The sequence below is a fragment of the Melospiza melodia genome, chromosome 3 (assembly GCF_035770615.1).
Source record: "Melospiza melodia melodia isolate bMelMel2 chromosome 3, bMelMel2.pri, whole genome shotgun sequence".
Taxonomy (NCBI): Eukaryota; Metazoa; Chordata; class Aves; order Passeriformes; family Passerellidae; genus Melospiza; species Melospiza melodia.
In genome coordinates, this window is record NC_086196.1 from 112,070,051 (window position 1) to 112,085,579 (window position 15,529).

The 15,529-nt window shown below is 42.4% G+C and overlaps 1 protein-coding gene across 1 annotated transcript in view; it reads left to right on the top strand.

The window, feature by feature from the left end:
• Positions 1 to 15,529, top strand: part of CFAP61 (cilia and flagella associated protein 61) — an 89,182-nt gene that overhangs the window by 18,056 nt on the left and 55,597 nt on the right. Inside the window, exons 11-16 of the mRNA XM_063152674.1 lie at positions 2,260 to 2,299; positions 3,507 to 3,646; positions 7,633 to 7,759; positions 8,068 to 8,145; positions 9,272 to 9,478; positions 11,312 to 11,446. Of these exons, the coding sequence (XP_063008744.1) occupies positions 2,260 to 2,299; positions 3,507 to 3,646; positions 7,633 to 7,759; positions 8,068 to 8,145; positions 9,272 to 9,478; positions 11,312 to 11,446 (727 nt within the window). The remainder of the gene's footprint in view (positions 1 to 2,259; positions 2,300 to 3,506; positions 3,647 to 7,632; positions 7,760 to 8,067; positions 8,146 to 9,271; positions 9,479 to 11,311; positions 11,447 to 15,529) is intronic.

The window sequence follows — 15,529 nt, forward strand, 5'->3', positions numbered from 1 at the left end:
TCCCATTCTAAACACTGTCTCCAGTCACTGAAAGAAGTTATTCTGTATTCTAGAATCCTCTACAGCTGGGGGAGACAAAGGGATTTTCTCTTTGATTGCTGCTGCTGACCTTACACTCTTAGATCCTGATGGATTAGAATAGGGCTATAAATGAGGTTTAGACTCTTTTTCTAAAATTTCTCTCCACACTTGAATATATTCAACCACACCAGCAGAAACTTCTCCAGGAACTTTTTTCCTTTTCAATGTGATGGTAGATAGGAAGATACGGGATAGATGAAGCAGCTGAGCACACCCAGGATCTTCCATGCTTTCAAATCCATGTCATATCTGCAGACAGCAGGCATCAGGATAAGGACTTGATAGATGAGCTGAACATGTGTACAGTTGAACATGTACAGTTTGAAAAAACATCTGTCTGCTCAGTCATTGGTGAGTAGCAACTTCTGAACTCTGGCTTAAAAGAAGTGTAAGAGTAAACTTCACTGAGAGGAAAAATGAGAATTCCTTAAACTGATTCTATTTCTTCAGCAGTTTTTTGATTAAGAAGGGCACCTAACCAAGGGGATCAAGCACTGAATCTGCTGCAAATGCAAATATACAAGGCTACCAAAACAGAGCAAAGACATTGCATTTTATGTACCTATTTCCAAAATTATATACCCAGAAATATGGCTCAAGTTTGTTAAGAACTAGTTTAATTAGTGAAGTGCAGGAAGTCAACATAAAAGATTTGTGTTGTACTTGGAAACATTGACCAACTAATGTGTGATAAGAACTGTGTGATGCACTGCTGAGAGACTGTGCCAGAACAGTTAATTTAGGGACAATCTAGTGTAAAAATGCGAGCAAGATATTTATTGCAGAATAAGAAAGATTTATATTGAAATATTAGTGAGGCAAGGGGCTTGCTATGGAATGATTTCATTATACTGACACAGCAGTTCAGAGCTTTGCTAGAGATTTGTCAGTAAATAATCTCACTGTAGGCTTCTTGAGTTCTCACTCATGGTTTCCTGTCCTAAGGATCTGGTTTTTTTTGTTTGTTTGTTTTTTTGTGGGTTTTTGGTTTGTTTTTTTTTTTTTTTTTTTTTTGCCTCCTGAGCTCTTTGCTTTGTTTGCTGTTTCTGTTCAAGATGTTTCTCACTGTATTTATCATTCAATGCTGTGCTCCTGTTTTTTGTTTTTTTTTACCTGTGGAGCAGTGTGGGTTCCAAGGTGGATATCAGGAGGAGACAGCCTTCCTGTCCTGGATACCAGAGAGAAAATTGCAATTCAGAATAGTTGCACTGGCATTTTCCTTTCCCCTGATGAGCTATTCTGTTAACTAGTCTTAGTTATGTATTATATAGAATAATATATAATGCCCAAATCCTGATCTGTACTTGCAGATTTAATTTTTTTATTCAGGCATAGATATTGCAATTACAAATTATTTCTCTTTTAAGTAATATTATGAAAGAGGTAATTAAAGGGAGCCTAATTACAGTTCTGAAAGGAGAAGAGGATTTATCAGCATTTATAAGGTAACATGTTATCTGTATGAATTTCTCCAAAATATACATGTTGTGTGGTGGAAAATTGTTTTATGAAATTTCAGCATAACTGGGTTTTTGAGCTCTTTGATAGCCTTAGACATGGGAGAAACAGCAGGGCTTTGGTGAGATTTCTCAAGTCTTTTTAAACTGAAATGTCACAATTTGCTGTCACCATGGAAAAGAGACTGGGACAGCTCTAAGTCAGTGGGTGAGAAGTGAAAAGAAGTGTTTAAAAACAATTCTAAGTATTGATGTTCCTGTTAGTCTGTCAGAGCACATGAGGCAGGCTTTCCTGAGTGCAAAGTCACAGAGCCCTTGGTGCTGACTGAAAATACTGTAGAACATAGCAACAACTGTTTGTAACCTGAAGTAATATTTGCTGTATACTAATGCTGGTGTGATAGTCCAGGAATGGCTTCTGAAGAGGCTGGAGTCAACAACATGGGAGCCAATGTTTTGTTAGTTCCTCTCCCCACCCTTTTAGTGGGGAGCCTCATGTGTTACATCAAACATCCTGGTTATTCTTGTTAAGTGATGCTTTAAGCACTAGAAGTCAGAAATTGCTGTGCAGCATACAACATCAGCAGTTGGTTATTGATGATCTATTGGAATTTTCTGATCAGCTGAATAAATGCTCCTGCACTTGCAGGGATGTCAATATCATAGTGTGTCAGATCGTTCTGATATGTGCTTTATTTGCTAATATTTGCTCTTGTTGCAGGTCACTGGATTTTTTGCAGTATGCTTTCAATGTTTTCCCAGTGAGTATAATGAAAGTTGGAATGGTTTTGTGTGGTAGGACAGCAGGGCAGCTGGCAGCCAGGGGATCGGGGTCTACTGCTCCAGTGAGTCTGCCCCACATGAGTGTGCTGGGCCTGGTTACCCTGTGCTGAGCTACTCCCCTCCTTGGCTGCTTCTGGACTTCATGGAATGCATACCTAAGTCCTCTGTTTATCCTAGAATCCTGGAATGGTTTGGGCTGGAAAGGAGCTTAAAGATCATCCAGTTCCACCCCTGCCATAGGCAGGACACCTTCCACTAGACCAGATTCCTTCAAGCCTTGTCCAACCTGGCCTTTGACACTTCCAGTGATGGAGCAGCCACAGCTTCTCTGGGCAGCCTGTGCCAGGGCCTCCTCACACTCACAGGGAAGAATTGTTCTGTACCATGTAATCTAAACCTGCTCTCTGTCAGTATGAAGGCATTTCCCTGTCACTGTGTGCTCTTGTAAATAGTCTCGCCAGTTTATGTTCCATAGGGACTTCTCTAAGATGCAAATTTAGAAAAAGGGCTTCAAACTCCTTTAAAACCATGTGCAGATCCAGACTGTACCTACAATAAAAAACAAAATCAGCAAAGTTTATTAAAGGAGATGGAGTTAAAACCTATAAAACAGTGGTATTAAGGAGATTCATAATATTTACGTACAGACTGAACTGTGGCACTGTGGATTCACAGTGCAGCAGCTGTTTCCCACTCATGCCCTGTGTGATTACTCTGTCTGAGGTAACAACGTCCACTTTCTGAGACTTTCTAATGCACACCAGTGTTGTAAAGTCATCTAACAAAGAACTGCATGGCAGTGTGCCTTAGAGACAGGCCTTGGGTACCAGAAACACTGTCATGGCTCTAAGAAGCAGCACACTCAAAAACACTGCTTACCACCAAAGAAAGTTCCTAGAGAGAGCTGACCCAGAAATTTTAAATTTATGTAATTTATCCATCCAACAATATCAGTCTTTGAAATAAAATGTCACAATGGAATCACCAGATGTAGTAAGGAAGGTTCATCCCATAGGTTCATCCCATAGTTTGCTTAAAGTGAAGCCATTTCTGAGCTGTTAGTTCCTTGGTGCTGCCCAGGCAGAGCAGTGCTTGGGTGGTGTGCAGTGTAAACCCTGCATTCAGGGCTGTCTGTCCCCTCAGAGGGCTTAGAGAATGCTTTTATTGCCTGCCAATGTCTTTCAGGACAGAGACTTGTGTGTCATCCTGGTGCCACACCATGTCCCCGAGTTCCCGCTGATCCGGAGCTTTGTTCGGGCCGTCCCTTCCTGCCCGTCCAGGCTGGGTCGGGAGCTGTACGTGTTCCACAGGGCAGGATTGCTCACGTGAGTCATGCCTTGGGACAGCCCTGCTGTGGGACACCCCTGCTGGCATTTGTAGGGAGGGTCCTCTCTGTAAAACCCCGACACAGTGAGAGAGGATTCATTTGGGATTTGTGTATGCAGTACTAAGGTAGGGAAGATGGACATTGGTATAGACCAGTGGCTCCAAGTTCCCTGGTTGTGGGCCAAGGCCAGCAGAGGAGTGTGGTGCTATGTGGGTAAATGAAGGTGGTATAGAATGTAATCATATCCCCTAAAGAGTTGCAGCTGAACCAATTACTAAAGCTTAGGAGCAGGCCTGATTTTAACAGGCCACAGCTGTAACCAATAAGAAGAGTGTTATAAAAGAGTGGATTGGTTGGCTGAGGGGGAACTGGATTCAGTTGGCTGCTGTGAGGACAAAGAAGAGCCAGTGCTTAGAGGAGCTACCCACAAGAAACCTCAAGGAGGTACAAGACTCTAGCAATATGGAACCTTTGCAATATAATGACAATAGAACTCTTGCACTATAACTACAACAGCGCTATGTTTGGCCTTGAGGATATGGGTCAGGCTGTGTGACACTGGCACCTGATAGCCTGGTATAGGTTTAATTCTTGGAAATATGCTGTAGCTTTCTTAAGAGAACTGTAGTCATGTGTTTCTGGGACATACATATCACAAGCAGGAACACTGTTGACTATCTGTTCTATATAATTTCTCTTTTACTTTTGGTGTTGAATCATTTATTTCACACCTTCAGTTTCTGTGATGCTCTGAAAACTTCTGTAGGCTGAGATATCAGTGAACTGCAACACCAAACCTTTCTTGCTGTGATTTCTGTTACATGGAATGAGTTTTCCAAAGTTTTGCTTGCATATTGAGCGTATTCTGGCCCAAACACCAAGCTTAAATTGTGGCATAGTTAGAGATTTTTTTTCTTGTTTTGGTCCTAATGTACCAAATACGGTGTGTTTTTAGCAAAGTACTTCTAGGTTTAATTGTGTACCTAATCACCTCTGGTGGTACACAAATACTTCATGCAAGAGCTGGCCAGCTACTCTTGGACTGAGGCAGAAGCTTTTTGCCCTGGGATGAATCTTTTCCTTCTGGGTCCTGAGTAAAAATCCAGCTGGCTGGGAAGAGAGCTGCTGGAGTAATTCCTGATAATCTCAGGCCCAGCTGCTCAGTAATCCACCAGTAGGGCTGGGAGTAATATGTCCTCTTGCAATTTTGGGCAAAATTCAACTTGTTATCAAGGCTCTTTAAAAAAAAGTTACCATCCTGATTACATTGTGCATATTCCAAATGACGCCTATCCTTTCATGAAAACAAAATAGGGTCATCAGTAGCATTTTCCAAATCCCCCTGCAGCTTTGCAGGAAAGTAAGGGAAAATAGCTGCTTATTGAAGTTCAGAATCAGAAAAGCTTTGGGAAAAACCAGAGAGCTTTTGGAAAGTTTCTGCAGAACAAAACCCACAGGGTGCAACAGCAGATACCTTCTTGGAAATAACCAAAATCTGTGAAAGTGAAAGATCAACACATTGTACTTGCACCTACGGCTTTCATGTCAGTGAAAAGGAAGTCATAGAAAATGGACTAAAAGAAAAGTGGGGTAAGAAGAGGGGAATATGAGGATGTGAAAGGGCAAAGTCAGAAGAGGCACAGGCACAAAATGAACTCTTGATTAGTACAGGTAGTAAAAAGGAATAAGAAAAAGTGTTAAGTACACAAAAAGCAAGAGTGCAGCAAATGGAACTGTGAGTCTGCTACTTAACACTGAAGGAGAAAAAAATAACAGATGACAAGGCATAGGCTGAGGTTCTTAATGGGCACTTTCCCTCAATTTTCACTAAAAGGCATAATAATAATAGTGTCCTTGTCTCTGAGCAGTCAAAGGACTTGAGCATCTACAATGAGTTAATTCATTGCTGGGAGAGAAATGAGTACAGACCTTGGATAGTCCTTCCTCCTGTTCCATAATCCCAGTGGAGCTGGTAGATCTGCTCTTTTTAAAAAACGCAGTTTCAACTTTTCACATTTCTGTTGTTGTCACAGTCCAGATGCAGCTCCCTGTAGGCACAGCTGCTTTCCCTGGGGCAGGGGTGGGGCAAAGCTGGTGGGCTGGGCAGTGATGGGAGGAGTTGGGCTGCAGAGTGTGAAAACCACCTATCACTTATTTTTAGAATTTTAAAAGTTTAATAGTAATAAAATGGTTATAAAAATAGCAATATAATTAGAGTAATAAAAATTTGAACACTTGGGATTAGGACAATACAAGACAATAAAAACAAACAGCTACGGATGTCCAGGTACCTCTTTCTTGGGCAAAATAAGCCCAAAAAAGGACACATATTAACAGAGGATTAACCCTTAAAAGCAATAGCTCGTTGCATATTCATACACCTCATACATGATGCATAAATTCCATTCAAACCAAGGATTCTGTCTGGTCAGTGTCAGCTTCTTCTTAATCTTGATGGCATCTTCAAGGCTGAGTGAGGTGGGAAGTTCATTTCTTCTGATAATGGAGCAATAAATTCTCTTTCTCTGAAAGATTTAGGTGTCCTGTGGCTGCTATCTCAGTGCGAGTACCTCATTCCTTTATTTAAAAAAATATCCCACATACATAGTTTCTATTTTAACTACAAAAGTTACATTTTAATTACAAAACTACATTTACCATACTAATAAAATGTTAATACAGCACTACTAATCAATACAACATAATACATATAGTAAATATCTGTGTAGAGCCATATAATATGCACTTTTCACAAGAGTGAGCTGAAGCTCTCAGCACTGTTGGGTCTTGCAATCCACAGTGGAAATGTGTCAGAAGCTGTGAGGCTCAGCTGATGCTCGCTTAGGTCAGGGTTAATTTGTAGTTTAGTAACCAAATGTGTGCTTTTGATCACTCAAAAATGGTCAGTGAATTCAGCTCTGAAATTTCTCATAACATACCAGAATCTTGGTTTTTTTAAGGTACCAGTGCTATTCATTAAGCTTGTATTCCACAAGATGCCTCTCAGTGTGACTGAGGCTGAAGAATAGCACATCCACTTTTAAATGGAAAGCCAGAATAACAGGAATAAAAAGATTATATACTGTGTGAATCACAACTTTTTGTGTGTGGGCGAAAGAACTTATTTCTTGGAACTGAAGCTGTAGTTCAGTTTCTTGAACAGCACTCCACTAGTGTGGGTTGCATGAGCTGTGTGTATCTAGGAAGGGGTTCTGCCTTTGACAGACACTGGGAGAGCTCCTCAGCTGCTGTAGACTGTCAGTGTGAAGTGAATTTTCTTCCTCACTACTAGGTGGGAAGGTGTTTGCTAATATTCTGTAAATGAGCTAAGTGCCAGGTTACTGCTGTCTGTAGGTAAGGTGTTCCCTGTGTGGCACAGGTATTCTGGTACCAGGTCACTACTGTGTCATTACAAACTGGCACTCCACACTTAGCAGAGGTGTTGCAATCATGTAGGATTATCCTCTTTTGTTACTGCTTGAGGCACCAAGGCCTAACGCAAAAATTAGTAATTTTGCTCTCAGAAAAATTTATGTTCTTACTTTACTTTGTACCATGACAGCTGGCTCAGTTTTATTTTTCGGTCTTGTCATTTTTTCTTGCCTTTCCCTGTTTTAATCTAGCTCTGTTCCCCATGTGCCACAATGTCCAGCTAAGATTCCAGATTCATTTTATGGTTCTTTGCCTGCCTTTATTGCTGACTTTTACTCACTTGAAGGCAGGTGGTACCTCGGGTTATAGATTGGGCTGAGTGTTTAATAGCAGATAAAGCAGGATTCTGGAGTTGCCTCAAGGAGGTGCTCTGATTTTTTCTATTACATGCAATGAGTTCATATCTGCGTTTGGAACAAGTGTCATTTAGCAATCCGTTACAGTTTCTGAATGGTGTTGTTGGTACTTCTGAAGGGGTGATGTCTTAAGCTTGGCAGTTGTCCTTATTTTGTCACAGAGTCAACTTTAATTATTTTTTTGTCCTTTTTTTAGGTCATTTAACGTAAGAAAAGCAGCAACCAGTGACTTGGAGGGTGTCAAAAGGCTCATTGAAAATCTTAGCTTGAATGAAAATATGTGGAATGACTCAAAGTTGTTCACTGAGACTCGCACGGATCCAGTGAGTATTTGTTGGTGATATGCGCTCAGTTCTGTCCTAAGATCAGGACTGGAGCAGTGGCTGAGCTTGCAGCACTCCAGCAGCTGTACCCAACTGAAGTGTCAGTGAGGAAAGGTCTGTGTGGTCCAGAGTCCAGCCACATGCCTGGCTCCCTCTTGGGGAGCAGGCTGGTTAAACTGGGATGGTGCCTGGGAGCTGCACTGGGAGGAGAGTGTTTTAACTGGGATTCTGTGGTGAAATACACAGTTACCATTAGGAAGAGATTCTACTGAAACTCAAAATGTGCATCTGTTGCCTTTACCTTGCAGGACGGGATGCCACTACAGGCTTTTGTAGCAGAAGTTTTGGATCAAGTCGTTGGTGTTGCTGTCACTAGGGATGAAATGGTAAATTCAGTTTGTGTTCCATGAGCTCTGTGGTGCTTGCTGCTCACAGTAAGGCTGAGTTTTGTGCTGGGCGCTGTACTTATACCTAACAAAGTGTCTGTAAAAATGCTGCTTGTAGAAGCTGTCTACCCTATGCCCACTGTATTATTTCTCTGCTCACAAATAATGATTGACACACAGATGAAAAAAAGATCCTATTACTTTCAAGAAGTTGCTGCTATGTCCTGAAAGTTTTCCTCCTGCACTTTTTTTGTACTTCAGCACAAAGCCATTCTGCCTCTAAATAGGTGTTTAATCACCTCTTTCCCTTCTACTTTTCAAGTCAATAAGCAGCTTTGCCACAAATCCTGCAAAGAGCAGTAATTCTTCTTTTAGATTTGCTTTCCTAACTTTTTTGTTCAACAGTAGAGTTTTAAGTGATAGTGAATCATGTACTTGAAAACAAAAGCATATTACCTGATGGAGTAAAAAAAGACATTGCATATTATTATTGAATAGTAAACATTCTCCAAGTCTTACTTTTGTGACATTCTGCTAGGACTGAAAAGGTGGATTTTAGGTTGTTCAGCAGTTCTAATGCTTAGTTTTCACAATAGAACAGTAACTCCTGTTTCTGAGAGTAATTCTCTTGATTATATTAAGAGCTAAGAGGACATATTGAGTGAATAAACATGCAAAAATATCAGCTTATCACTTCTACAGGGAAAACTTGTTGGAGGGCATTTCTTACACAGCTCTGCTCTGTGGAATTCCCTTTTTCAGCTGGAGTTTGGTGAGAGGCACAGCCTGGGCTTCTGTGCCTTGAATGCAGAAAAACAATTGGGGTTTTTCCCCCCAATTTGGATGTCTAACTTGTATTAGGCATTGTGGGGTAAAGGTTGGGTGTGCATGTAACTTGTAAAAAAGGGCAAGCTGCAAGGAGAGGTTTTGGTACAATGAAAAGATTTTCAAAAAAAATCTGTTCAGTCAGTGCCTTTCAATTGAGGACAGCTATCAAAGACACTTGATTTCAGTTTTCAAATGTAGTTCCCTGATTGACAGAAGGTGACTCATTGGTTGGTATTTGCTAAAATCCTGTCAAGGTAGCTGCTGATCACTGCTGACTCAGAATTTCCTAATTTTCCAGGATACTGAGTATATTCGATCACATTACAATATTGAGGACTTCATTAATTTTAATGACCACCAGCAAGAGGAACATGGACATCTTTTCCACTTTGTCTTGAATCCTGTATTTCATCACTATGCAAAATACTTTCTAAAGGAGATTCTTCGCTTGGGACACAAATCTTCTCTTTACTACCCTATTTATCCAGAATATGTGGAGAGTAAGGTAAGGAGAATGTGACTAGTGTTTCTTGTATTAAATATTGCCATATTTTCTCACTTTATTTTTTTCTTTGCTTCAATGAATGACGGGATTTTCTTGTCAATCTGCAGCAAACTTTACCTTCTTTTCTTCCCGCCTGACATATTCTGGACCCATGGACGCAGCTCTTGCATAGCAGGGTTGATCCATGGTGTCCATCAGTGTCTTCAGGAAGTGTGGTGGGTGCAGAGAGTGGAAATGGCCTTGGCACCCTGCCCAGCACAAGGGTAATGCAGCCTGAGTAAATGCAAGATAATCATCCTGAACACATCCAGGTCAGGTGGCTTATAAAAACCCTTCCAAGGAGATTCAGGTACTCTAGACTGTGTTTCACCAAAAGTCAGTGGGACCCAGGCACGTCATTAGCTTTTGAATGGGGGGACTTGTGTTCCTGCAAGGATCATGGGAGAACTGTAAGAGCTGAACTTCCAATGGAGAAAATCCATTTCCAAGAAGAACGTAATTCAGAAGCGCTCACACGTGTTTTGTCATCAGTCTCATGTCAGAAAAGGCAGCACAAGGTAAAATTTGCAAACTGTCTGAATCTGCTGCCTGTCCTGGGCAATCACCCAAGCTCCTGGCACCTCTGATGGAAACACACAGTGCATCCCAAGGGCAGTTCATCCCTTGGTCATACCTGGCTGTCTTGAGACAGATGGAATTTTCCCCTGGAGACTGACCACCAGCTCAGGCTTCTGCCTGGCTGGCTAGACACTGGGCACCTGGTGTTTAGCTGGTGACTGAGATGGGTGCTGTCCTTGGTGATTTGGGTGTTTTTGAACCACCACTGGCTTTCACGTGGGAACTCTTTGGCAGGTTAGACTTGGGTACATTTGCAGGAGGATTTGTTTTCCCATGCACTTTTGTGGAGCTCTAAGTGTTCCTGTGAGGAACCAATGTTCCTGTGTAGCATTAGGCTTTCAGATTCTGAAGAGGCACTCACAAAAATGCAGTTTAATGGCACTGGATGGAAGAGAAACTAAATCTTACCAGTGATTCCAGTTTTGACTGTTTCAAGGCTACCTGGCTACAGAGTTACTCTAAGTTACTTAAGCTTATCTAATATTATTATCTAATAACTGCAAAGTGTGATATTTTACTTAGTTCTCAACATTAGTGACCTCAAGTTTTTAGTATTTGTGGAAGGAATGGCACTTGAGTGTAATTTAGTTTGCATTAATGTTAATTCTGTATTTCCTGTAATTCTCCTATTTTCTTCCCTTCCATGTTGTCAGTTATGCCAGAGGCAGTCATGGTATAATAGACAGATACAGCTATTTCTAATGATCAAGGCTGTTCAGCTGAGCGTCAGGGTTTTGTTCTTTTCAAATTTCTGACAGTTTATTAACATTTATCACTTGGATGAACCAGACATTTCAGTTGGTATAGAATTTCTATATAAATTCATCTCTGTTCCTTGCCAGGCGAGCAAAGGTTAGCAGTGAGCAGATAACACAGCTTAATGAGGTCAAATCAAGCTGATTCATGATCACTATGGAGAAAAATATCCTCCTGGGGAAAATACTTGTGCTGAAAAATCCCATAAACCAAACCACTTGTTTATCTGTCATTCCCACAGAGATAGTAATGTAATTACTCTCATAATTATCTTCATTAGTGTCAGGAATTATCTGCAATTCATTTCTCTGCTCTGAGTATGTTTGTTTATTTGCTGATTTTTGTCTCAGATTTAGCCAACAGAACTAAGAAGTGTGTGTTTGTGAAGCCATGCAGCAGACATCTGCGATACACTGCTCTGACATTCTCTCTGCTGAAATATGGATTGCTGTCTTTCAGTTCCAGCATCCCTGTGCTCATTCCCTGACATCTGCCCTTCATTACATGGCTCCCGTGCGGCCGAGACGACAGATTGTCTATCCTCTGCAAGAGCTTGGCGTGAGCGCTCCGTCGGAGCAAGTCTCCAAGGATCAGGTGGGTAACAGCAGTGGCAGCAGGCGGGAGGCACCGTGCCAGCTCGTGCAGGGCCTGGCAGATGGGCTGGCATTGACCTCCCAGTGCTCACGGGCTGCTCCTTAATTACAGCAGCCGCGCTGGCTGCCCGATCCCCATCCCGCTCCGCCGCCACGCCCGGCGCACGCGGCAGCCGCTGGAGCAGAGCCCTTCCCGCTCCGCTGCCCACCATGGCAAAGCTTTGTCGTGGCCTCCCAGCGCCTTCTAAATGCTCTGCCTGCTGCTGAGCCCTTGCTCCTGCTGGCTTTATTTAGGTGTCGTGCTCTGCAAGCAGAAAAAAGGCAACGTCGTGCTGTTGACTCTTTCTGTAGAGATTGCTTCAGTACGTTTTATTTTTCAGTCCCAAAGTCAGGTTTCTTCCATGCATGACACTCTTAAAACACCAAGTGACTTAACAGTAAAGGAAAAGGTTGTTTTCACTAGCAAATGGTTTACTTGCAAAGAACTGGTGTGGCCTGGAGAGTCTAAATGAAAAGTCTCTTTTCATTTCATTTTTAAAATAACTTACACCCCATTCTCTTACATTTTTTTAAGTAACTAAAATTTGGCATGAAGGTGATTCCTCAAAAGAGTATCTAGTGAGGCTGAAATATTAGGAAAACCACAATTAGTGATGGGTTCTCTCAGTAGGTAGTCGTAATTTTGTGGAAAAACATAATTAGGGAGCTTTATGTCTGTCTACTAACTTCCAGTTGGCTGAGATGGGCTTCCATATAATATTTTTAGAGCTGTCCTTTTCTCAGTTAGTCAGTAGGTTTTGGCACCTAAAACTCTTCATTAGGCAGCAGCTGGCAAAGCAAAATCCAGAACATGGCTAAGGCTGTTGGTCTGGGCTCGGCTTTGTTCAACAGCCTTCCCTTCACATGTACGTCCCTGCCTTTCTCTTATCTGCAGAATGGACTCTTGCTTTTCTTTAAATTGCTTCTTATTCTTAACCTTTAAAGTGATTGCTCTCTTCTTAAAAGAGCTCATCTTAGCATTTTTGTTAAAGCTGGGAAATCACAGACATCCTGTGTTTTGAAAAATTTGCAAATCTTTTGTCTGCTTGTGTTCTTCCTGAGGTTTTCTGAGCTTCTCTGTGGGTAGTGGCATAATGGTTTGAAATCTCAGATTCAGAGTTCTTTTTAATAGAATGGGTGAAATTTTTGCTAAGAAGTTATATTGGAAAAACCCCAACTCAAGGCCAGCCAAGTATCCATGCATCTGCCTCTACATGAATTATAGATTTTTGACAGACTGTGCTCTATCAGAATGGACATCTGGGGCTAAGTGCTGGGTCGTAACTTGAGGATAAAGCTAGTCTGCTGCTACTGCTGGCTTCTCTGAAATACCAAGAACTTGAAACCATGTAAAGCTAAATTGACTCTTCTGTCGAGTGAATGAAGTGACCTTTGGCCACCCTACGTTGGGAAGCTGTGTAACATAAGGAGCAGGCTGCCATGGGAAACTGAGTGTACTCCTCAGTAAGGAGCTGGTGCTGCTTTTAGACCTTGGATTGCAGCCAGGCACAAGGCCCTTGCCCTCTCTCTGCTCAGATGCCTTGTAAAGGAAGATTGATCCCCATCAACGGTCTTGCACTACTTGCCCAATACTGTAGTGAAGTTACAAATAAACTCAGGTGTGTCTTATAAATGAATATAACGCGAGTTTCAGTAGGCACAACATTATCTTTCTGCCTTTTTGTAGTGATTAAAAGGCTTCTCAGATCGACTGTAAACAGTAAGGTACAATCTGTGAGGCAGAGAACAACTTGTCTCACCAAGGAGATAAATGTGCTAGCAGAATGGAAAGGCTGAGAAGTGTCACCTTAGGAAATACAGTGAGATAAGGTGAAACACATTTTGGTTGTAGAATATGCCAACAGGCTGGAAAATGAGGGGAAAAGGACATGGGAGAGCAATGTTGTGAGCAAAGTGGGGAGAAGAGAGGGAGAAAGGTGAAAGGCAGATAAAGAGTCTGGAGTAGGAATTAGTGGGAAGATATCTGAGGCCAGCACCTGCAGAGGAGTAAGGAGAAAATGTCTCCTATCATCTTTGTTTTGGTGGTTCCAAATGAGACCAGGGCAGGATCTTGCAAGACGTTTGGATTGGACAAGCAGGGATTCCAGGCATTTGAGACCACTCCTCATTTCTTTATCCCATGTCCCTGTTCCAGCTCAACAAGCTGGTTTAAAACAAGAGGGCTTTATCCTCTCCTATTTGAAAGCAGCTCCTCTAGAGGTGAATCTGTGCCCACTTTGTTCCCATGAGCTGGAGGGCAGGTTATCACTAATTGCTGCTTTAGAGTGCTCTGCAGTAGTGGCAAGATTTTTCACATGAACTACAGGATGAGAATCGTAAATGCAAGTTGATTTCAGAAATGTAAAATTTTCATTGATTGCCTGCCCTAATTGGTTGCTTGAGTATCTGTTGCTGGTAATGGGGATAATTGTGGTGATGATATTCTTGCTTTGATACCCACAAGATGTCCTTGATACCTAGTAATCAACAAATCAACATCTGCCTCTAATCTGTTACTTTTTCAGCTGCCTTCCTCTCATTCCAGCCCTTTTTGAGCTCTTGCTCCCCTTTTCTAGCTGCAAAGTGCCTTTTTCCCCAGTAAGAGCTTGGGGCTGAGCAGCTCAGCAGTTCTGTGTGGGGGCACAGCTCCTGATTTGTGTGTGGATGTCAGTGGCTCTGTATCTCAGTGCAGGTGGGAGCTCTCCCCAGGACATTCCAGCCTGCTGAGGGCACAAAAGGAATTCACTCATAGATACAGATCCAGGGCATGCATGGGCTCTTTCCTACTTCCTTCTTCCAAAGCCAGAAGAGAAACCACCCATCTAAACCACAGGAGCTCTGCTCTCAACTAATTCCTGAGCACTGCCAGTCCACATGGATCTTCCCTGTGCTGGAGAGGTGCTTTTCCTGCAGGTTTGGATCGATTTATTACAGAGAGATGAGCACAATGTGTGGCAACTTGTTCTTGTTGTCCCTCTGTCAACTTTCTCTGTTCTTCTATGGTGTCTGGAAAAACCACCAAAGGGGAAGTGCCACTCCCATGGATTCCTGGCCTGCTCCCTCCTGTCTCATACAGGGAGCATGAGCTGTTTATGTGGTTTTAAAGGAAGCATAGATCCTTCCTCCTGTGGGCTGTGTCAGAGCTAGGTGTCAGCTGGAGAAAGGTGCTCCTAAACTCCAGGAATTTACCCTATAACTCCACAGCCAACTGTTGCCTGTGTGGCCATTTAAATGCAGTTCTCCACTCACCCTGTTCTCTCCAGGCCCTTGTGGCATTTCCCCTGGTTCAGTCTTGTTTCTGGTTTGAGACAGGCTTTTGGTGTGTGTTGTGGTTTACTGCTAAAATGACTGACTCCAGAGAAATACAGAGCTTAGGAGCTCTCCCTGCTCCTCCCCTATTTGCCATCCTTTTCATTCATGCTTTGTTGTAGGTTTTAAGGCCATCACATGTTTTTTCACTTATTCTCTTAAACCACAGCTCTGTGCTGCTTCATCTTTGCCTCAGAAACCCTGTCACTCCCCAGGCAGTGTCTCCATTTCCTGAAGGGCTGTAAATTCTTCCTTACTTTGAGATTGGAAATAGATTTTGCTGCTGGTTTTGTGTGTCAGTTCCTACCAAAATCTGTCTCCCATTGCTCTGCTGAAGAGATTTGGATAAATTGGGTAAGACTAGTCTGAGAAGGCACAAAGCAGGAGATGTTAAGCTTGCCTCCCATTAAGTCCTGCAGCCCTCTGGAATGACACAGTTGCTGGTTTGCATCTGGTCCTGAGGTGTCCAGACTTTAGGACACCTGTTGAGCAGCAAGTGTGGCAGAGGTGCCACATCCTGGCTCAGAATTGCATCAGCCACACGTCTGCTCTGCTGGGGTTCAGGGCACAGACCTGACAGAGCTCCTGCCTACTCATTAGATCAAACACTTTATACAGCTGTTCCAGAGCAAAAGGAAATCTCTAATTTTTGTATTCTGGATCAGCAACCAGTGCTGGAGTGCCAACTGGCAGGAGATCCAAAGATCCAAACTCCTAATTCCCTCAGTGTTAAAAC